This window comes from Oncorhynchus mykiss, unplaced genomic scaffold (genome assembly GCF_013265735.2).
Source record: "Oncorhynchus mykiss isolate Arlee unplaced genomic scaffold, USDA_OmykA_1.1 un_scaffold_173, whole genome shotgun sequence".
In the NCBI taxonomy this organism is placed as follows: Eukaryota; Metazoa; Chordata; class Actinopteri; order Salmoniformes; family Salmonidae; genus Oncorhynchus; species Oncorhynchus mykiss.
In genome coordinates, this window is record NW_023493670.1 from 796,912 (window position 1) to 821,955 (window position 25,044).

The window sequence follows — 25,044 nt, forward strand, 5'->3', positions numbered from 1 at the left end:
GACGATGGTTCTCCCCTTCCTCCTCTGAGGAGCCTCCACTGCACCCAAAGGACATTCAGCCAATTTGACACAATTGTGGGAAGCACTGGAGTCAACATGGGCCAGCATTCCTGTGGAACGCTTGTCGACACCTTGCAGAGACCATGCCCTGACTAATTGAGGCTGTTCTGGGGGGAAAAGGGGAGTGTCCAACTCCATATTAGGAAGTTGTTCCAAATGTTTGGTAGAATCAGTGGATATATCTGTCATTTAGCAGACACTTTTATCCAAAGGGTTTTGCAGTCATGTGTGAAAATGAGATGGAAACCCATTTAACTTGTATTTTTCATTCGGTACATGGGAATGCACTACGTAATCATGCAAAGCCTTTTATCGCAATAAGTTTGTTTGATAGAAACATTTCTGGTGGGAAAAGGCATATATTGTTTTATGCAGATTTGAGAATATTCACATCAAAATCTGTAGCAAATTAATCTAAATCAGATCCCTCAATAACCTGAGGTCAGTTTTCAAACATTTCATCATTTAAAACAATCTTGGTGTGATTTTAAAACAAATGTTGTAGAGCTTCCTGGTGATATGTTAACATGAATTATTCATTCAGTTTTACAAGTCAGAAAACAAAAAACTAGACAGTCGCTGGATTCCTATCAGCAGGTGGTTGTAAATATATAACCTTCATCGCTGTATGATACAGAATGTGACCTACACACTTCCTTAAACATAAAATAACTAAAGAAGTAATTCTGTGTGGAAGTCCAAAACTAGTTTTTACGTCGCAAATACAAAGCACATCAGTAACATCTCCCCGTTGTCTCAAGGGTTCGACACAATGTTGACTTAGATGTTCACATTTTTTACATTTTGGCCAATCACTAATGTCATGATATTTTGGGTAAAATTAAAAAAAAGCGAAATATTTGGGGCAGACATTTTTTAAATTATTATTATATTTATATTTTTCACCCCCTTTTTCTCCCCAATTTTTTGTCAATTGGAAGTTAGTCTTATCTCATCTCACTGCTGCAACTCCCGTACGGACTCGGGAGAGGCGAACGTCAAAAGCCATGCGTCATCTCTCTCTCTCCCTTCTCCTAATTTGTTCAAAACTGTTCAACTATTGTATTTTTCTCTCTTTTAGTCAACTACTCACCACATGTGCCCTCCTAGGCCCACCCATGGCTGCACCGTGCCCAGTCATGTGAAGTCCATAGATCAGGGCCTAATACATTTGACAATGACTGATTTCCATATATGTACTGTGAATCGTTGAAATTGTTGCATGTTGCGTTTATATTTTTGTTCAGTACATATATATATATGTAGCCATATTATAAAGTAAATATGAATTCTCTATGACATATTTGTTACGTTTTATCAGACTTTTCTGATGTGATCTATTAAAGTGAAGAATGGCGCTGAAGGAGATGGCTGACGATCCCGTAACCAACGAAGGTGGATATTGATCCAACACCTGCCGCTTATTCAAACCAGCCCACTGGGCACAGACGTCAGTTCAACATCTAGTTTCTATTTACATTTCTTTTGAGTCGTCAACTAAAGTGAATTCAACATGAAATCAACACAACATGTAGTAGACTTTGTACCATTTAATTTCACATGGTATAAACAAGTAAACACATTCTCAGTCAACAATATAAGACAACGGACAATGTGATGTGATGCCCACACTGGGCGCAAAGGTATGACTTCTCACCTGTATGTATTCGCTCATGAACTTTCAGGCTTCCTGACTGGCTAAAACTATTTCCACACTGGGCACAATGGTATGGCTTCTCCCCTGTGTGTATTTGCTCGTGGGTTTTGAGAGTGTCTAACCGCTTAAAATTCTTTCCACACTGGGAGCAATGGAAAGGCCTCTCCCGTGTGTGTGTTCGCTCATGAGCTTTCAGATTTCCTAAGTGGCTAAAACTCTTTCCACACTGGGCGCAATTTTGTGGCTTCGGTTCTGTGTGTCCCCTCTCATGTCTTTTCAGGCTTCCTAACTTGGTAAAACTCTTTCCAATCTGGGAGCAGAGGTGTCGTCTTGCTGTTTTGGACGTCTCTGGTTCCTCCAAGTTTGGTTTTCCTCCTGCCAAAGACAGTGTTTATTTAAAGAGAGACGTGAATGAAATCTCCACACGATAAAACTGCCTTATTATGAGGTTAAATCTATATCAGATCCCTCAATAACCCGAGGCCAGTTTCCAAACATTTCATAATTTAAAACAAATGATGTTGTAGAGCTTCCTGGTAACTACTGATATGTTTACATAACTTATTATTATTTCTGTTTTACAAGTCAGAAAACAAAAAACTAGACAGTTCTAGGACACTGAAGACACAGACGTCGCTGGATTCCTATTGAGCAGGTGGTTGTAAATATATAACCCTCATAGCTGTATGATACAGAATGTGACCTACACACTTCCTTAAACATAAAATAAGTAAAGAAGTAATTCTGTGTGGAAGTCCAAAACTTGGAGACAGACACAAAGCTCATCAGTAACATCTCCCTGTTGTTGAAAGGGTTCGAAAACAATGGCTTTTTATTATTTAGGACACACATTTTTTACATTTTGACTAATCATGTCATGATATTTTGTGTAAAATAAAACAATTGTGTCACATATTTTGGATAGATGTTCCTAAAAAATATAAACGCAACATGTAAAGTGTTGGTCCCATGTTTCATGACCTGAAATAACAGAATTCTTCCATACACACAACAGCTAATTTCTCTCAAATTCTGTGCACAAATTTGTCTACATCCCTGTTAGTGAACATTTCTCCTTTGCCAAGACAATCCATCCACTTGACAGGTGTGGCATATCAAGAAGCTGATTAAACAGCATGATCATTACACAGGTGCACCTTGTTCTGGGGACAATAAAATGCCACTCTAAAATGTGCAGTTTTGTCACACAACACAATGCCACAGATGTCTCAAGGGAGCGTGCAATTGGCCTGCTGACTGCAGGAATATCCACTGGAGGAGTTATCAGATAATTGAATGTTCATTTCTCTACTAGAAGCCACCTCTAAAGTCATTTTAGAGAATTTGGCAGTACATCCAACTGGCCTCACAACCGCAGACCACGTTTAACAACACCAACCCAGGACCATCGTCTGAGACCAGCCACCAGGACAGATGATGAAACTGAGGAGTATTTCTCTCTGCAATAAAGCCACTTTGTGGGGAAAAACTAGCGATTACAGCCTAGATTCTTCTTGGGTATGATGAACACACCTGCATTTGCGGAGTTTCTCCCATTCTTCTCTGCAGATCCCCTCAGGCCCTGTCAGGTTGGATGGGGAGCGTCGCTACACAGGATAATCAATGGAAACATGATGAACAGCTCGGTTTTGAGTTTCATAGCAAAGCGTCTGAATACTAATACTGTAATAAGGTATTTCTGTTTTTAACACATTTCCAAAAATGTCTAGAATCCTGTTTTTGGGTATTGTGTGTAGATTAATGAGGAATAAAATAAAAATCAATATTAGATTCAGACTGTAATGTAAAAAAACACGGAAAAAGTCAAGGGTTCTGAATACTTTCCGAAGGCACCGTATATAGTGTATGTAATAATTTAGGCACGGTATATAGTGTATATAATAATATAGGCACGGTCTATAGTGTATATAATAATGTAGGCACCGTGTATATAATAATGAAGGCACCGTATATAGTGTATATAATAATGTAGGCACCGTATATAGTGTATATAATAATGTAGGCACCGTATATAGTGTATATAATAATGTAGGCACCGTATATAGTGTATATAATAATGTAGGCACGGTCTATAGTGTATATAATAATGTAGGCACCGTATATATTGTATATAATAATGTAGGCACGGTCTATAGTGTATATAATAATGAAGGCACCGTATATAGTGTATATAATAATGTAGGCACCGTATATATTGTATATAATAATGTAGGCACCGTATATAGTGTATATAATAATGTAGGCACCGTATATAGTGTATATAATAATGTAGGTACCATATATAGTGTATATAATAATGTATATAGTGTATATAATAATGTATAAAGCCATGTTATGAAGTATGGCTTGTTCATTCACGTGTCATGACTTCATTATGACATGTATTTTTTTATTTTATCTTTATTTAACTAGGCAAGCCAGTTAAGAACAAATTCAAATTTTCAATGACGTCCTAGGAACAGTTGGTTAACTACCTGTTCAGGGGAGGAATGACAGATTTGTCGGGGATTTGAACTTGCAACCTTCCGGTTACTAGTCCAACGCTCGAACCACTAGGCTACCCTACCGCCCCACAAATAACAAATTAACTGGCAAAGCAGCAGTGCGAGGCCCGCATCCAGCAACGTCACGAGTCACGTTTTGCAGCTGTTTCAGTACAGCCCTACAGGGAGAGAGAGGGAGAGCAGCTGTTTCAGTACAGCACTACAGGGAGAGAGAGGGAGAGCAGCTGTTTCAGTACAGCACTACAGGGAGAGAGAGGGAGAGCAGCTGTTTCAGTACAGCACTACAGGGAGAGAGAGGGAGAGCAGCTGTTTCAGTACAGCACTACAGGGAGAGAGAGGGAGAGAGCAGCTGTTTCAGTACAGCACTACAGGGAGAGAGAGGGGGAGAGCAGCTGTTTCAGTACAGCACTACAGGGAGAGAGAGGGAGAGCAGCTGTTTCAGTACAGCACTACAGGGAGAGAGAGGGGGAAAGTGGGAAATCTGAGGTTTGTAGTTTTTCAAGTCATTGCCTTTCGAATATAAAGTGTAAATTGGGTCATATTGCACTTCCCAAGGCTTCCACTAGCTGTCAACAGTCTTTAAAGGATTCTACTATGAAGGGAGAGCGAATAAGAGCTGTCTGACTAAGGGGTCTGGTAGAATGCCTTGAGCTAAGTCACACGCGCGTGGCCGTGAGCGAGCTGCGTTCCTTTTCATTTCTAAAGACAAAGGAATTGTCCGGTTGAAACATTATTGAAGATTTATGATAAAAACATCCTAAAGATTGATTATATACATCGTTTGACATGTTTCTACGAACTGTAATAGAACTTCTTTGACTTTTCATCTGGACTTAGTGCCCGCGCCTTGTGAATTTCGATAGGTGAACTAAAACCGTTAACAAAAAGGAGGTATTTGGACATAAAGATTAACTTTATCGAACAAAACAAACATTTATTGTGGAACTGGGATTCCTGGGAGTGCATTCTGATGAAGATCATCAAAGGTAAGTTAATATTTATAACGCTATTTCTGACTCCACAACATGGAGGGTATCTGTATGGCTTGTTTTTTGTGGCTTCGCGCTGTCCTCAGATTATTGCATGGTGTGCTTTTTCCGTAAAGCTTTTTTGAAATCTGACCCAGTGCTTGCATTAAGGAGAAGTATATCTTTAATTCTATGCATAACACTTGTATCTTTTATCAAAGTTTCTGATGAGTATTTCTGTAAATTAATGTGACTCTGCAAATTTCGCTGGATGTTTTCGAGGCACAACATTACTGAACATAACTCTTCAATGTAAACTGAGATATTTGGATATAAATATGAACTTTATCGAACAAAACATACATGTATTGTGTAACATGAAGTCCTATGAGTGACATCTGATGAAGATCATCCAAGGTTAGTGATTAATTTTATCTCTATTTCTGCCTTTTGTGACTCCTCTCTTTGACTGGAAAATGGCCCTATGTTTTTTTGTGACTAGGTGCTGACCTAACATAATCGTATGGTGAGCTTTTGCTGTATAGCTTTTTTGAAATTGGACACGATGGCTAGATTAACAAGAGGTTAAGCTTTAATTTGGTGTATTGCACGCGTGAATGTATGAAAGTTAAATATTTCCCAAAAATATTTTTCCATTTCGCTCTCTGCCATTTCAGCGGATGTTGTCGAGGGGTTCCGCTAGTCTTAAGAAGTTTTAAACACTTCACAACTAAGCACGCTGAAAACGAACAAGAGTTCTGCAGAGTTGCACACACTGTCAAACTTCTGCACCAACCGATAGCACTTCCGGCTCTCTGTGGAGAGAGAACTCTGCTGGTTGTCCTGGTAACAGATACCAGTGGGCAGATCTATTGTATTTGTTCAAACTAAACTACAGCACTTACTTTGATGTGTGAAATCTAATCCGTTCTTCTCTGCTCCTCCTCTCACAGTTCCACTCAGCCCTGTTGTTTTCCTGCAGTCCACCAGCAGCCCAGACAACCTCTTCATACCCAGCAGTAAGGAGCTACCGGGATAGGCACAATACAGGGGCTCAGGGAGGGAGGAAGGGCTAGCGTTGTCCTGGTAACCATAAAGAGGGGACACAAACACATACCATTATGGATGCTGATGTCACTGTTGACATAAAGTGCTTTACAGAAACCCAGCCCAGACCCAGAGAGAGCAAGCTGTATGCTAGACCAGACCAAGCTGTACCATCTGGTGTTCTGATCTGGAGAGACTCTTCTCTGCCTCGTCAGCATCAGGATGTTGTTGAGGCTCCGCAGAGGATCCACCATAGTCATGTCTCTCTCCTGTGTGAACTAGAACATTAAACAGGTGGTAAACTTATGATCTACTATTACAATCACAAAGGGTCTTACAAGAGGATTTGATATCTCTAAACAGGGCCTAAAATGCAAATGTTAAAGGGTTGTTCCACGAAATGGGTGCCTGTTGCATCCCTTTGATATTTAAGTAGAAATTATGCACCAATATTGAATTTTAAAAGCCTGTTATATTAGATGAGGTGCACTTTAATATAGACCACATGGAGAATTATATGTAGGTACCGAATATAGTGTATATAATAATGTAGGCACCGTATATAGTGTATATAATAATGTAGGCACCGTATATAGTGTATATAATAATGTAGGCACCGTATATAGTGTATATAATAATGTAGGCACAGTATATAGTGTATATAATAATATAGGCACCGTATATAGTGTATATAATAATGTAGGCACCGTATATAGTGTATATAATAATGTAGGCACCGTATATAGTGTATATAATAATGTAGGCACAGTATATAGTGTATATAATAATGTAGGCACAGTATATAGTGTATATAATAATGTAGGTACAGTATATAGTGTATATAATAATATAGGCACCGTATATAGTGTATATAATAATGTAGGCACAGTATATAGTGTATATAATAATGTAGGCACCGTATATAGTGTATATAATAATGTAGGCACGGTATATAGTGTATATAATAATATAGGCACCGTATATAGTGTATATAATAATGTAGGTACAGTATATAGTGCATATAATAATGTAGGCACCGTATATAGTGTATATAATAATGTAGGCACAGTATATAGTGTATATAATAATGTAAGCACCGTGTATATAATAATGAAGGCACCGTATATAGTGCATTTAATAATGTAGGCACCATATATAGTGTATATAATAATGTAGGCACAGTATATAGTGTATATAATAATATAGGCACAGTATATAGTGTATATAATAATGTAGGCACAGTATATAGTGTATATAATAATGTAGGCACCGTATATAGTGTATATAATAATTTAGGCACTGTATATAGTGTATATTATAATGTAGGCAAGGTATATAGTGTATATAATAATGTAGGCACCGTATATAGTGTATTTAGTAATGTAGGCAGCGTATATAGTGTATATAATAATATAGGCACGGTATATAGTGTATATAATAATGTAGGCAAGGTATATAGCGTATATAATAATATAGGCACCGTATATAGTGTATATAATAATGTAGGCAAGGTATATAGCGTATATAATAATATAGGCACCGTATATAGTGTATATAATAATATAGGCACCGTATATAGCGTATATAATAATATAGGCACCGTATATAGTGTGGTGTGCTTTTTCCGTAAAGCTTTTTTGAAATCTGACACAGTGCTTGCATTAAGGAGAAGTATATATTTAATTCTATGCATAACACTTATATCTTTTATAAAATTTTATGATGAGTATTTCTGTAAATTGATTTGGATCTCTGCAAATTCGCCAGATGTTTTCGAGGCACAACATTACTGAACAAACGCTCCAATGTAAACTGAGATATTTGGATACTAATATGAACTTTATCCAACAAAACATACATGTATTGTGTAACATGAAGTCCTATGAGTGCCATCTGATGAAGATCATCAAAGGTTGGGGATTAATATTATCTCTAATTCTGCCTTTTGTGACTCCTCTCTTTGACTGGAAAATGTCTGTATGTTTTTTGTGACTAGGTGCTGACCTAACATAATCGTATGGTGAGCTTTCCCTGTATAGCATTTTTGAAATTGGACACGATGGCTAGATTAACAAGAGGTTAAGCTTTAATTTGGTGTATTGCACTCGTATGAAATTAAAATATTTCCCAAAAATATTTTTTCATTTCGCACTCTGCCATTTCAGCGGATGTTGTCGAGGGGTTCCGCTAGTCTTAAGACGTTTTAAACACTTCACAACTAAGCACGCTGAAAATGAACAAGAGTTCTGCAGAGTTGCACACACTGTCAAACTTCTGCGCCAACCGATAGCACTTCCGGCTCTTTGTGGAGAGAGAACTCTGCTGGTTGTCCTGGTAACAGATACCAGTGGGCAGATCTATTGTATTTGTTCAAACTAAACTACAGCACTTACTTTGATGTGTGAAATCTAATCCGTTCTTCTCTGCTCCTCCTCTCACAGTTCCACTCAGCCCTGTTGTTTTCCTGCAGTCCACCAGCAGCCCAGACAACCTCTTCATACCCAGCAGTAAGGAGCTACCGGGAGAGGCACAATACAGGAACTCAGGGAGGGAGGAAGGGCTAGCGTTGTCCTGGTAACCATAAAGAGGGGACACAAACACATACCATTATGGATGCTGATGTCACTGTTGACAAAGTGCTTTACAGAAACCCAGCCCAGACCCAGAGAGAGCAAGCTGTGTTCTAGACCAGACCAAGCTGTACCATCTGGTGTTCTGATCTGGAGAGACTCTTCTCTGCCTCGTCAGCATCAGGATGTTGTTCAGGCTCCCCAGAGGATCCACAATAGTCATGTCTCTCTCCTGTGTGAATGAGGACATCAAACAGATGGTAAACTTATGATCTACTATAACAATCACATAGAGTCTTACAAGAGGCATTAATATCTCTAAACAGGGCCTAAAATGCAAATGTTAAAGGGTTGTTCCATGAAATGGGTGCCTGTTGCGTCCCTTTGTTATTTTAAGTAGAAATGATGCACCAATATTGAATTTTAAAAGCCTGTTATATTAGATGAGGTGCACTTTAATATAGACCACATGGAGAATTAAATGTAGGCACCGTATATAGTGTATATAATAATGAAGTTACCGTATATAGTGTATATAATAATGTAGGCACCGTATATAGTGTATATAATAATTTAGGCACTGTATATAGTGTATATAATAATGTAGGCACCGTATATAGTGTATATAATAATATAGGCACCGTATATAGTGTATATAATAATGTAGGTACAGTATATAGTGTATATAATAATGTAGGTACAGTATATAGTGTATATAATAATGTAGGCACCGTATATAGTGTATATAATAATGTAGGCACAGTATATAGTGTATATAATAATTTAGGCACCGTATATAGTGTATATAATAATGTAGGCACCGTATATAGTGTATATAATAATGTAGGCACCGTATATAGTGTATATAATAATGTAGGCACAGTATATAGTGTATATAATAATTTAGGCACCATATATAGTGTATATAATAATGTAGGCACAGTATATAGTGTATATAATAATGTAGGCACCGTGTATATAATAATGAAGGCACCGTATATAGTGCATTTAATAATGCAGGCACCATATATAGTGTATATAATAATGTAGGCACGGTATATAGTGTATATAATAATATAGGCACAGTATATAGTGTATATAATAATGTAGGCACAGTATATAGTGTATATAATAATGTAGGCACCGTATATAGTGTATATAATAATTTAGGCACTGTATATAGTGTATATTATAATGTAGGCAAGGTATATAGTGTATATAATAATGTAGGCACCGTATATAGCGTATATAATAATATAGGCACCGTATATAGCGTATATAATAATATAGGTACAGTATATAGTGTATATAATAATTTAGGCACTGTATATAGTGTATATTATAATGTAGGCAAGGTATATAGTGTATATAATAATATAGGCACGGTATATAGCGTATATAATAATATAGGCACCGTATATAGTGTGGTGTGCTTTTTCCGTAAAGCTTTTTTGAAATCTGACACAGTGCTTGCATTAAGGAGAAGTATATCTTTAATTCTATGCATAACACTTATATATTTTATCAAATTTTATGATGAGTATTTCTGTAAATTGATTTGGCTCTCTGCAAATTCGCCAGATGTTTTCGAGGCATAACATTACTAAACATAACTCTCCAATGTAAACTGAGATATTTGGATATAAATATGAACTTTATCGAACAAAACATACACAATACATGTAACATGAAGTCCTATGAGTGCCATCTGATGAAGATCATCAAAGGTTGGGGATTAATATTCTCTCTAATTCTGCCTTTTGTGACTCCTCTCTTTGACTGGAAAATGTTTATATGTTTTTTGTGACTAGGTGCTGACCTAACATAATCGTATGGTGAGCTTTCGCTGTATAGCATTTTTGAAATTGGACACGATGGCTAGATTAACAAGAGGTTAAGCTTTCATTTGGTGTATTGCACTTGTGAATGTATGAAAGTAAAATATTTCCCAAAAATATTTTTCCATTTCGCACTCTGCCATTTCAGCGGATGTTGTCGAGGGGTTCCGCTAGTCTTAAGAAGTTTTAAACACTTCACAACTAAGCACGCTGAAAACGAACAAGAGTTCTGCAGAGTTGCACACACTGTCAAACTTCTGCGCCAACCGATAGCACTTCCGGCTCTTTGTGGAGAGAGAACTCTGCTGGTTGTCCTGGTAACAGATACCAGTGGGCAGATCTATTGTATTTGTTCAAACTGAACTACAGCACTTACTTTGATGTGTGAAATCTAATCTGTTCTTCTCTGCTCCTCCTCTCACAGTTCCACTCAGCCCCGTTGTTTTCCTGCAGTCCACCAGCAGCACAGACAACCTCTTCCTACCCAGCAGTAAGGAGCTACCGGGAGAGGCACAATACAGGGACTCAGGGAGGGAGGAAGGGCTAGCGTTGTCCTGGTAACCATAAAGAGGGGACAAAGACACATATCATTATGGATGCTGATGTCACTGTTGTCATAAAGTGCTTTACAGAAACCCAGCCCAGACCCAGAGAGAGCAAGCTGTATGCTAGACCAGACCAAGCTGTACCATCTGGTGTTCTGATCTGGAGAGACTCTTCTCTGTCTCGTCAGCATCAGGATATTGTTCAGGCTCCCCAGAGGATCCACAATAGTCATGTCTCTCTCCTGTGTGAACTAGAACATCAAACAGGTGGTAAACTTATGATCTACTATTACAATCACAAAGGGTCTTAGACGAGGCATTGATATCTCTAAACAGGGCCTAAAATGCAAATGTTAAAGGGTTGTTCCACTAAATGGCCTGTTGCATCCCTTTGATATTTAAGTAGAAATTATGCACCAATATTGAATTTTAAAAGCCTGTTATATTAGATGAGGGGAACTTTAATATAGACCACATGGAGAATTATATGTAGGCACCGTATATAGTGTATATAATAATGTAGGCACCGTATATAGTGTATATAATAATGTAGGCACCGTATATAGTGTATATAATAATGTAGGCACCGTATATAGTGTATATAATAATGTAGGGACCGTATATAGTGTATATAATAATGTAGGCACCATATATAGTGTATATAATAATGTAGGCACCGTATATAGTGTATATAATAATGTAGGCACCGTATAGTGTATATAATAATGTAGGCACCGTATATAGTGTATATAATAATGTAGGCACCGTATAGTGTATATAATAATGTAGGCACCGTATATAGTGTATATAATAATGTAGGCACCGTATATAGTGTATATAATAATGTAGGCACCGTATAGTGTATATAATAATGTAGGCACCGTATAGTGTATATAATAATGTAGGCACCGTATATAGTGTATATAATAATGTAGGTACAGTATATAGTGTATATAATAATGTAGGCACCGTATATAGTGTATATAATAATGTAGGCACCGTATAGTGTATATAATAATATAGGCACCGTATATAGTGTATATAATAATGTAGGGACCGTATATAGTGTATATAATAATGTAGGTACAGTATATAGTGTATATAATAATGTAGGCACCGTATAGTGTATATAATAATGTAGGCACCGTATAGTGTATATAATAATGTAGGCACCGTATATAGTGTATATAATAATGTAGGGACCGTATATAGTGTATATAATAATGTAGGCACCGTATATAGTGTATATAATAATGTAGGGACCGTATATAGTGTATATAATAATGTAGGGACCGTATATAGTGTATATAATAATGTAGGCACCGTATATAGTGTATATAATAATGTAGGGACCGTATATAGTGTATATAATAATGTAGGCACCGTATATAGTGTATATAATAATGTAGGCACCGTATATATTGTATATAATAATGTAGGGACCGTATATAGTGTATATAATAATGTAGGCACCGTATATATTGTATATAATAATGTAGGCACCGTATATAGTGTATATAATAATGTAGGCACCGTATATATTGTATATAATAATGTAGGCACCGTATAGTGTATATAATAATGTAGGCACCGTATATAGTGTATATAATAATGTAGGCACCGTATATATTGTATATAATAATGTAGGCACCGTATATAGTGTATATAATAATGTAGGCACCGTATAGTGTATATAATAATAATAATAGAGGCTCCCCAGAGGATCCACGATAGTGGATGGTAAACTTATGATCATCTATTGCAATCATAGAGTCTTACAAGAGGCATGCATATGTCTAAAATGGCCACTTTCATCATGATTTCCTAAAATATTGTTTGTGATGCAAATGTAAAAGGGGTCGTTCCACAAAATGGGTGGCTTTTGCATCCCTTTGTTATTTTAAGTAGAAAATATGCACCAATATAGAATTTTAAAAACCTGTTATATTAGATGAGGGGAACTTTAATACAGACCACATGGAGAATTCAATACATCTAATTGAAAAGTCCCTAAAATATATGAACCAATGGCAGATTGACCCTTTAACAATTCCTACAGTACTGAACAACATATTCAAGTGTAGAACTTCAGTAGAATGCCACTTTAAAACCACACATTAGTTCAACAACGGCATAGTGTGTCCCTGTTAAAGACAGTACTCACTGGTGTTAATCTGATCTTCTGTCTCCTCCTCTTTCACTCCCAAAATGTCTTCCTCCTTCAACTTTATTGAGACAGCATCCTCTTCCTCTCTAAAAGGTTCTTTCTCTTCTTTCACTATAACAGCCTCCTCTTCCTCCTTTTTCATTCTGGAAGGTTCTTCCTCTCCTTTCACAGTCATATCCTCCTCTTCTTCTTCTTCTTTCACGACAATGTTCATCGCCAGAGATTCTTTCTCCGTACAGCAGACCTCTTCTTCTTTAGCAGGGGAGTAGTTTAGTGAACTCGTGGTCAGTGATGTTAGCCTGCTAGCATTAGCGACTAGCCTAGTGCTAGGCTCAGCAACAATCTTTAACAAGTTTGCAAATTGAACAAGCAAATTAGGTTCAAGTTAACCAGTTAATACGTCAACTGAACTGCATTTACAACACTGAGATTACATAATGTACATTAACATGGTCTAAAGCGTCAATCTTCCAGTTTTAGGTTGGCTACTAAGCTACCGAGGTGGTTGAAAGAGTTGGCGCCTTGTTGTTCCTGAAGAAGCGTCCGGCCAGTCCATTATACGTCACGCAAGAATCATCACCCGAAAGACGCCCATCGCCATCTGCTGACTGGAGTGAGTAACGCAGTTTAGAAACAATAGTTACGACACTTTTTGTGTTGGAAAGAACGTCATAATTTAACAATAAGCTGATATATCTTCTCTTACGTCTTACAAATAATAAGTTCCTGTTCACAGACGTAGAAGCTTAATATGAATATGTAGATAATGAATAAATACTTCTGTGCCGCCATCCTGTCAGAAGGTAACAGACTGTTTTATTACAGTGGTACCGATGGATTTTCATTGTGTTCCATGGTGTTTATCGCCCCCTAGTGGAGGTTCCTGGTACTTAGAAAGACTGTACGGAAACAGTAAGTAGAGAATTCGTTCTGCGCGCATAGAAGCAGCGCTACGGTTCAGTCTTTCAGTGCAGTTATTTCTTGTCACGCTTCATCCTCGGAAAATATTTGTTTGTAAGTTCGATTCAAGCATGTTGCTAGTGATGATAATCTTGTTATTGATAGAATTGCTTACTTATCAATGTTAGTTGGTTGTATTTAGTCACACAAATTACCTTGCCAATCATGTATGCCGTCAGCTGTATTCCTTTGCTCATGTAAACGAATTGTAAAACATACAATACTGAAGTTTTGTTACTGTTTCTAGTGTAATATGCTTTGTTATTTTACAGAGGTGGTTGTACATTATTAGAGTAATTAAAGGAGTTAGCCAATTACCATATGAGTAACAATATAGAACTACTCAGACATTCCAAATATCACTTGATTATCAGAAGGGTGTATTATGACGTCAGAACTACTTGCCCTGCTGGACACAATAGAACAAATGCATCACATGCAAATAGCACTTGATTATCTGTAGTGCTTTACACTGAGTCTACAAAACATTAAGAACACCTGCTCCTTCCATGACTTAGACTGACCAGGTGAATCCAGGCTAAAGGTATGATCCCTTACTGATGTCACTAGTTAAATCCACTTCAATCAGTGTAGATGAAGGGGGCAGGTTAAATAAGGAATTTTAAGTCTTGAGACAATTGAGGCATAGATTGTGTGTGTGTGCCATTCAGAGGGTGAATTGGGAAGACAAAATATTGAAGTGTCTTTGAACGGGGTATGGTATTAGGTGCCAGGTGCACCGGTTTGCATCAAGAACTGCAACGCTACAGTTTCCCATGTGTACCAAGACTGGTCCACCACCAAAACAGTAGAGGTCAATGTGGTTTAAGATGAGGGAGGATGATTCTTTTAGCATAGCATCGCTCTGTTTGAGTACGCTAAACTTGCTAGCTAAGTAAGTGAAACTGAAAGTGGAAAATAAATGACCAAAACTCTCTTGCTTCTCCTAATTTGTTCAAAACTGTTAAACTATTGTCTTTTTCTCTCTTTGAGTCAACTACTCACCACATTTTATGCACTGCAGTGCTACCTAGCTGTAGCTCATACTAGATTCATTCTCTGATCCTTTCATTGGGTGGACAACATGTCAGTTCATGCTGCAAGAGCTCTGATAGGTTGGAGGACGTCCTCCAGAAGTTGTCATAATTACTGTGTAAGTCTATGGAAGGGCTTGAGAACCATGAGCCTCCTAGGTTTTGTATTTAAGTCAATGTACCTAGAGGAGGATGCAAAATACTATGTTTTAATCAATTATTTGGTGATGTGATTATATTTAGTATAGTTTTATCTAAAAAGGATTAAATGTTTTAAATGTTTTACCATTTTTATTTTTCTGAAAATAACTGAGGACGATGGTTCTCCCCTTCCTCCTCTGAGGAGCCTCCACTGCACCCAAAGGACATTCAGCCAATTTGACACAATTGTGGGAAGCACTGGAGTCAACATGGGCCAGCATTCCTGTGGAACGCTTGTCGACACCTTGCAGAGACCATGCCCTGACTAATTGAGGCTGTTCTGGGGGGAAAAGGGGAGTGTCCAACTCCATATTAGGAAGTTGTTCCAAATGTTTGGTAGAATCAGTGGATATATCTGTCATTTAGCAGACACTTTTATCCAAAGGGTTTTGCAGTCATGTGTGAAAATGAGATGGAAACCCATTTAACTTGTATTTTTCATTCGGTACATGGGAATGCACTACGTAATCATGCAAAGCCTTTTATCGCAATAAGTTTGTTTGATAGAAACATTTCTGGTGGGAAAAGGCATATATTGTTTTATGCAGATTTGAGAATATTCACATCAAAATCTGTAGCAAATGAATCCAAATCAGATCCCTCAATAACCTGAGGTCAATTTTCAAACATTTCATCATTTAAAACAATCTTGGTGTGATTTTAAAACAAATGTTGTAGAGCTTCCTGGTGATATGTTAACATGAATTATTCATTCAGTTTTACAAGTCAGAAAACAAAAAACTAGACAGTCGCTGGATTCCTATCAGCAGGTGGTTGTAAATATATAACCTTCATCGCTGTATGATACAGAATGTGACCTACACACTTCCTTAAACATAAAATAACTAAAGAAGTAATTCTGTGTGGAAGTCCAAAACTAGTTTTTACGTCGCAGATACAAAGCACATCAGTAACATCTCCCCGTTGTCTCAAGGGTTCGACACAATGTTGACTTAGATGTTCACATTTTTTACATTTTGGCCAATCACTAATGTCATGATATTTTGGGTAAAATTAAAAAAAAGCGAAATATTTGGGGCAGACATTTTTTAAATTATTATTATATTTATATTTTTCACCCCCTTTTTCTCCCCAATTTTTTGTCAATTGGAAGTTAGTCTTATCTCATCTCACTGCTGCAACTCCCGTACGGACTCGGGAGAGGCGAACGTCAAAAGCCATGCGTCATCTCTCTCTCTCCCTTCTCCTAATTTGTTCAAAACTGTTCAACTATTGTATTTTTCTCTCTTTTAGTCAACTACTCACCACATGTGCCCTCCTAGGCCCACCCATGGCTGCACCGTGCCCAGTCATGTGAAGTCCATAGATCAGGGCCTAATACATTTGACAATGACTGATTTCCATATATGTACTGTGAATCGTTGAAATTGTTGCATGTTGCGTTTATATTTTTGTTCAGTACATATATATATATATGTAGCCATATTATAAAGTAAATATGAATTCTCTATGACATATTTGTTACGTTTTATCAGACTTTTATGATATGATCTATTAAAGTGAAGAATGGCGCTGAAGGAGATGGCTGACGATCCCGTAACCAACGAAGGTGGATATTGATCCAACACCTGCCGTTTATTCAAACCAGCCCACTGGGAACAGACGTCAGTTCAACATCTAGTTTCTATTTACATTTCTTTGAGTCGTCAACTAAAGTGAATTCAACATGAAATCAACACAACATGTCAACTGTCATTGGATTTAGGTTGCAAGTTGGGTGGAGTCCAAGTCAAACCAAGTCTCTTTATTTCTGAGCTCAGAGAGAATAACAGAGTTACACAGCGCAGTGTAGACAGTCTGATTTCCTGAAGCATTGGGTGATGAGCACATATCTTTATAGTTTCCTGTTCCTGGGAGGGACTTTATTCATACAAGGACGCAGATGCAAATTGGTTTGCAACACAGGATGAAACTCCCAAGAACAGGAGATTATAATTGCACAGTTTCACAAGGTTAGTCACATAATCAGTTATGTCGACACACATACAATTAACATTTTCTATTAGTCTGAATATTTTCATTTCATTAAATCATCAGTGGACCAACAATGCAAATGCCAACAATGGAACAAATGCATCACATCCAAATATCACTTGATTATCTGTAGTGCTGGAGGAATGACACACCCAGATAAACACACACAAAGAGTTTAAAAAAGGACCATTTAAACACATGGAATCTGATCTACTCTGTATTCAAACTGACAAACTCCATATTCAATTCATGTTTTCTAATAAAAACAAACAAATATATGTTGGAGTATACCCTGTACCATTTGATTTCATATGGTAAAGACAGGTAAACACATTCTCAGACAACAATATAAGACAATGGACAATGTGATGTGAAAAATGAGTTCACACACTAGGATAAGTAAGCATTCTCTCCTGTGTGGATTCTCACATGACTTTTAAGTGTCTGTGATGAGTAATATGTCTTCCCACAGTCTGAACATTTGTAAGGCTTCTCCCCTGTGTGCAGTCTCCTGTGTTCCTTCAGGCTTCCTAAATGGGTAAAACACTTTGAACACTGGGAGCAGTGGTAAGGCTTCTCCCCTGTGTGTATTCGCTCATGTACTCTCAGGCTTTCTAAAAGGCTAAAACTCTTTCCACACTGGCCACAATGGTATGGCTTCTCCCCTGTGTGTATTCTCTCATGTATTTTCAGGCTTCCTGACTGGCTAAAACTATTTCCACACTGGGCGCAATGGTATGGTGTCTCCCCTGTGTGTATTCGCTCATGAGCTTTGAGGGTGTCTAACCGCTTAAAACTCTTTCCACACTGGGAGCACGGGTGTGGCTTCGCTCCTGTGTGTATCCTCTCATGTCTTTTCATGCTAACTAAATGGTTAAAACTCTTCCCACAATGTGAGCAGTAGTAAGGCTTCTCCCTTGTGTGCAGTCTCATGTGTTCCTTCAGGCTTCCTGACTGGCTGAAACTCTTTCCACACTGGGCGCAAAGGTATGACTTCTCCCCTGTATGTATTCGCTCATGAACTTTCAGGCTTCCTGACTGGCTAAAACTATTTCCACACTGGGCACAATGGTATGGCTTCTCCCCTGTGTGTATTTGCTCATGGGTTTTGAGAGTGTCTAACCGCTTAAAATTCTTTCCACACTGGGAGCAATGGAAAGGCCTCTCCCGTGTGTGTGTTCGCTCATGAGCTTTCAGATTTCCTAAGTGGCTAAAACTCCTTCCACACTGGGTGCAATTTTGTGGCTTCGGTTCTGTGTGTCCCCTCTCATGTCTTTTCAGGCTTCCTAACTTGGTAAAACTCTTTCCAATCTGGGAGCAGAGGTGTCGTCTTGATGGTTTGGACGTCTCTGGTTCCTCCAAGTTTGGTTTTCCTCCTGCCAAAGACAGTGTTTATTTAAAGAGAGAACAGAATGAAATTTCCCCATGATAAAAGTGCTTGCTATGAGGTTTAATTCAAATCAGAGCCCTCAACCTGAGGCCAGTTTTCAAACATTTCATAATTTAAAACAAATTATGTTGTAGAGCTTCCTGGTAACTACTGATATGTTTGCATGACTTATCTTTATTTCTGTTTTACAAGTCAGAATACAAACAACTAGACAGTTCTATGACACCCAAGACACAGACGACACAGATGTTGTTCCTATCATACAGGTGGTTGTAAATATATAACCTTCATAGCTGTATGATACAGAATGTGACCTACACACTTCCTTAAACATTAAATAACTAAAGAAGTAATTCTGTGTGGAAGTCCAAAACTTGGAGACAGACACAAAGCACATTAGTAACATCTCCCTTGACAGTTGTGGCATATCAAGAAGCTAATTAAACAGCATGATCATTACACAGGTGCCCCCTCAATATTACATTCAGACTGTAATGTAAAAAAACACGGAAAAAGTCAAGGGTTATGTATACTTTCCGAAGGCACCGTATATAGTGTATGTAATAATGTAGGCACCATGTATATAATAATGTAGGCACCGTGTATATAATAATGTAGGCACCGTATATAGAGTATATAATAATGTAGGCACCGTATATAGTGTATGTAATAATGTAGGCACCGTATATAGTGTATGTAATAATGTAGGCACCATGTATATAATAATGTAGGCACCATGTATATAATAATGTAGGCACCGTATATAGTGTATGTAATAATGTATGCACCATGTATATAATAATGTAGGCACTGTGTATATAATAATGTAGGCACCGTATATAGTGTATGTAATAATGTAGGCACCGTATATAGTGTATATAATAATGTAGGCACCATGTATATAATAATGTAGGCACCGTATATAGTGTATATAATAATGTAGGCACTGTGTATATAATAATGTAGGCACCGTATATAGTGTATGTAATAATGTAGGCACCGTATATAGTGTATATAATAATGTAGGCACCATGTATATAATAATGTAGGCACCGTATATAGAGTATATAATAATGTAGGCACCGTATATAGTGTATATAATAATGTAGGGACCGTATATAGAGTATATAATAATGTAGGCACCGTATATAGAGTATATAATAATGTAGGCACCGTATATAGAGTATATAATAATGTAGGCACCGTATATAGTGTATGTAATAATGTAGGCACCGTATATAGAGTATATAATAATGTAGGCACCGTATATAGTGTATGTAATAATGTATATAGTGTATATAATAATGTATGCACCGTATATAGTGTATGTAATAATGTAGGGACCGTATATAGAGTATATAATAATGTAGGCACCGTATATAATAATGTAGGCACCGTATATAGTGTATGTAATAATGTAGGGACCGTATATAGAGTATATAATAATGTAGGCACCATGTATATAATAATGTAGGCACCGTATATAGTGTATGTAATAATGTAGGGACCGTATATAGAGTATATAATAATGTAGGCACCGTATATAGTGTATATAATAATGTAGGCACCGTGTATATAATAATGAAGGCACCGTATATAGTGTATATAATAATGTAGGCACCGTATATAGAAAGGCTTGTTCATTCACGTGTCATGAATTCATTATGACATTTATTTATTTTTTATTTTATCTTTATTTAACTAGGCAAGCCAGTTAAGAACAAATTCTAATTTTCAATGACGTCCTAGGAACAGTTGGTTAACTGCCTGTTCAGGGGACGAACGACAGATTTGTACCTTGTCAGCTCGGGGATTTGATATTGCAACCTTCCGGTTACTAGTCCAACGCTCAAACCACTAGGCTACCCTGCCGCCCCACATCATATTTGTTCAATCACGTGTCATGAATTCATTATGACGTCATCATATTTGTTCAATCACGTGTCATGAATTCATTATGACATCATCATATTTGTATATGTTTTACGTTACTTGTTTATGGTTCATTGAACAAACATGGGAAACTGTGTTTAAAACCTTTACAATGAAGATCTGTGAAGTTATTTGGATTTTTACAAAGTATCTTTGAAAGACAGGGTCCTGAAAAAAGATACGTAAATTTTTTTGTTGTGTTTATTTGTATATGTTTTACAGGTTGAAAAGTGTTTTTTTTCTCTCAAACAAATAAAAAAAATCCAGCTGCAAGACAAAAGCCATAACTTCAATAAAATAACAAATTAACTGGCAAAGCAGAATGCGAGGCCCGCATCCAGCAACGTCACGAGTCACGTTTTGCAGCTGTTTCAGTACAACACTACATGGAGAGAGAGGGAGAGCAGCTGTTTCAGTACAACACTACAGGGAGAGAGAGGGAGAGCAGCTGTTTCAGTACAACACTACTGGGAGAGAGAGGGAGAGCAGCTGTTTCAGTACAACACTACTGGGAGAGAGAGGGAGAGCAGCTGTTTCAGTACAACACTACTGGGAGAGAGAGGGAGAGCAGCTGTTTCAGTACAACACTACATGGAGAGAGAGGGAGAGCAGCTGTTTCAGTACAACACTACAGGGAGAGAGAGGGGGAAAGTGGGAAATCTGAGGTTTGTAGTTTTTCAAGTCATTGCCTTTCGTATATAAAGTGTAAATTGGGTCATATTGCACTTCCCAAGGCTTCCACTAGATGTCAACAGTCTTTAGAACCTTGTTGCAGGATTCTACTATGAAGGGGGAGCGAATAAGAGCTGTTTGACTAAGGGGTCTGGCAGAATGCCTTGAGCTAAGTCATGAGCGCGGCCGTGAGCGAGCTGCGTTTCTTTTCATTTCTAAAGACAAAGGAATTGTCCGGTTGAAACATTATTGAAGATTTATGATAAAAACATCCTAAAGATTGATTCTATACATCTATACATTCTATACATGTTTCTACGAACTGTAATAGAACTTCTTTGACTTTTCGTCTGGACTTTCGTCTGGACTTGCCAGCGCCTTGTGAATTTCGATAGGTGAACTAAAACCGTTAACAAAAAGGAGGTATTTGGACATTAAGATGAACTTTATTGAACAAAACAAACATTTATTGTGGAACTGGGATTCCTGGGAGTGCATTCTGATGAAGATCATCAAAGGTAAGTTAATATTTATAACGCTATTTCTGACTCCACAACATGGAGGGTATCTGTATGGCTTGTTTTTTGTGGCTTCGCGCTGTCCTCAGATTATTGCATGGTGTGCTTTTTCCGTGAAGCTTTTTTGAAATCTGACACAGTGCTTGCATTAAGGAGAAGTATATATTTAATTCTATGCATAACACTTATATCTTTTATCAAATTTTATGATGAGTATTTCTGTAAATTGATTTGGCTCTCTGCAAATTCGCCAGATGTTTTCGAGGCACAACATTACTGAACAAACTCTCCAATGTAAACTGAGATATTTGGATACAAATATGAACTTTATCCAACAAAACATACATGTATTGTGTAACATGAAGTCCTATGAGTGCCATCTGATGAAGATCATCAAAGGTTGGGGATTATTTTTATCTCTATTTCTGCCTTTTGTGACTCCTCTCTTTGACTGGAAAATGGCCCTATGTTTTTTTGTGACTAGGTGCTGACCTAACATAATCGTATGGTGAGCTTTCCCTGTGTAGCATTTTTGAAATTGGACACGATGGCTAGATTAACAAGAGGTTAAGCTTTAATTTGGTGTATTGCACGCGTGAATGTATGAAAGTTAAATATTTCCCAAAAATATTTTTTCATTTCGCTCTCTGCCATTTCAGCGGATGTTGTCGAGGGGTTCCGCTAGTCTTAAGACGTTTTAAACACTTCACAACTAAGCACGCTGAAAACGAACAAGAGTTCTGCAGAGTTGCACACACTGTCAAACTTCTGCGCCAACCGATAGCACTTCCGGCTCTTTGTGGAGAGAGAACTCTGCTGGTTGTCCTGGTAACAGATACCAGTGGGCAGATCTATTGTATTTGTTCAAACTGAACTACAGCACTTACTTTGATGTGTGAAATCTAATCCGTTCTTCTCTGCTCCTCCTCTCACAGTTCCACTCAGCCCTGTTGTTTTCCTGCAGTCCACCAGCAGCACAGACAACCTCTTCATAACCAGCAGTAAGGAGCTACCGGGAGAGGCACGACATGGGGACTCCGGGAGGGAGGAAGGGCTAGCGTTGTCCTGGTAACCATAAAGAGGGGACACAGACACATATCATTATGGATGCTGATGTCACTGTTGTCATAAAGTGCATTACAGAAACCCAGCCCAGACCCCGAAAGAGCAAGCTGTATGCTAGACCAGACCAAGCTGTACCATCTGGTGTTCTGATCTGGAGCAACTCTTCTCTGCCTCGTCAGCATCAGGATGTTGTTGAGGCTCCCCAGAGGATCCATAATAGTCATGTCTCTCTCCTGTGTGAACTAGAACATCAAACAGGTGGTAAACTTATGATCTACTATTACAATCACAAAGGGTCTTAGACGAGGCATTAATATCTCTAAACAGGGCCTAAAATGCAAATGTTAAAGGGTTGTTCCACGAAATGGGTGCCTGTTGCATCCCTTTGATATTTAAGTAGAAATTATGCACCAATATTGAACTTTAAAAGCCTGTTATATTAGATGAGGGGAACTTTAATATAGACCACATGGAGAATTCAATACATCTAATTGAGAAGTCCCCAAAATATATGAACCAATGGCAGATCGAACCTTTAACAATTTATACAGTACTGAACAACATATTCAAGTGTATAACTTCAGTAGAATGCCACTTTAAAACCACACATTAGTTCAACAACGGCATAGTTTGTGTCCCTGTTGAAGACAGTACTCACTGGTGTTAATCTGATATTCTGTCTCCTCCTCTTTCACTCCCAAAACGTCTTCTTTCTTCAACTTTATTGAGACAGCATCCTCTTCCTCTCTAAAAGGCTCTTTCTCTTCTTTCACTATAACAGCCTCCTCTTCCTCCTTTTTCATTCTGAAAGGTTCTTCCTCTCCTTTCACAGTAATATCCTCCTCTTCTTCTTCTTTCACGACAATGTTCATCGCCAGAGCTTCTTTCTCCATAGAGCAGACCTCCTCTTCATTAGCAAGGGAGGAGTAGTTTAGTGAGCTCATGGTCAGGGATGTTAGCTAGCTAGCTAGCATTAGCGACTAGCTTAGTGCTAGGCTTAGCAACAATCTTTAACAAGCTTGCAAATTGAACATGCAAATTTGGTTCAAGTTAACCAGTTAATACGTCAACTGAACTGCGTTTACAACACTGAGATTACATAATGTACATTAACATGGTCTAAAGCGACAATCTTCCAGTTTTATGTTGGCTAGCAAGCTATCGAGGTGGTTGAAAGTGTATCCGTGTTGTTGTTCCTGAAGAAGCGTCCCGTCCAGTCCATTATACGTAACGCTAGAAGCATCACCTGAAAGACGCTCATCGCCATCTGCTGACTGGAGTGGGTAACGCAGTTTGGAAACAATAGTCAGGACACGTTTTGCACTGGAAAGAACGTCATAATAATTTAACAATAAGCTGATATATTTTCTCTTACGTCTTACAAATAATATGTTCCTGTTCACAGACGTAGAAGCGTAATATGAATATGTAGATAATGAATAAATACTTCTGTGCCGCCATCCTGTCAGAAGGTAACAGACTGTTTTATTACCGTGGTAACGATGGATTTTCATTGTGTTCCATGGTGTTTAACGCCCCCTAGTGGAGCTTTATGGTACTTAGAAAGACTGTACGGAAACAGTAGAGAATAAGTAGAGAATTCGTTATGCTATTGTACAGAGGTGGTTGCACATTATTAGAGTAATTAAAGGAGTTAGCCAATTACCATATGAGTAACAATTAGCTATAGTGTTTGGCATCATGCTAGACACATGGTACATTGGCACGTGCTTTGTATTTATGCAACTTCAACTTGAAATGTATAATGTACAGCTACAGTATATCGATGTGAATTGAATACTAAAGTATATTATTTTCTGTATTTTTCAGTTTCACAACCTAAAACTTTTCAACATATTCATTCAAGAAAAGTCACGCCTTGGAAGTTTTATTGAAGACT

At 37.8% G+C, this 25,044-nt stretch overlaps 1 protein-coding gene across 3 annotated transcripts; it reads right to left on the reverse strand.

The window, feature by feature from the left end:
* Positions 1-1,590: 1,590 nt before the first annotated feature.
* Positions 1,591-24,435, reverse strand: LOC110515698 (zinc finger protein 239). Of its 3 annotated transcripts, none has more exons than XM_036972551.1 (6): positions 23,803-24,435; positions 11,355-11,452; positions 11,042-11,219; positions 8,962-9,059; positions 8,651-8,828; positions 1,591-2,092 (listed from the first exon to the last, which is right to left on the reverse strand). In XM_036972551.1, exons 1-6 carry the CDS (start codon positions 24,086-24,088, stop codon positions 1,650-1,652), a joined length of 1,281 nt encoding a protein of 426 aa, XP_036828446.1. In that variant the 5' UTR covers positions 24,089-24,435; the 3' UTR covers positions 1,591-1,649. The 3 variants fall into 3 exon arrangements, with proteins under 3 accessions (XP_036828446.1, XP_036828445.1, XP_036828447.1); XM_036972550.1 differs by having other exon boundaries at positions 11,355-11,461; XM_036972552.1 differs by lacking the exon at positions 23,803-24,435 and adding an exon at positions 13,375-13,934 and having other exon boundaries at positions 11,355-11,461.
* Between the last annotated feature and the right edge of the window lie 609 nt (positions 24,436-25,044).

Excerpts from the sequence above, each read along its gene's own strand:
- LOC110515698 (XM_036972550.1), bottom strand. The coding sequence starts at position 24,088 with ATGAGCTCACTAAACTACTCCTCCCTTGCTAATGAAGAGGAGGTCTGC. Across the intron at positions 9,060-11,041 it reads ATTAGATTTCACACATCAAA|GAGAGAGACATGACTATTGT; the intron begins GTAAGTGCTGTA and ends TCATTCACACAG. Across the intron at positions 2,093-8,650 it reads ATTAGATTTCACACATCAAA|GAGGAAAACCAAACTTGGAG; the intron begins GTAAGTGCTGTA and ends TGTCTTTGGCAG.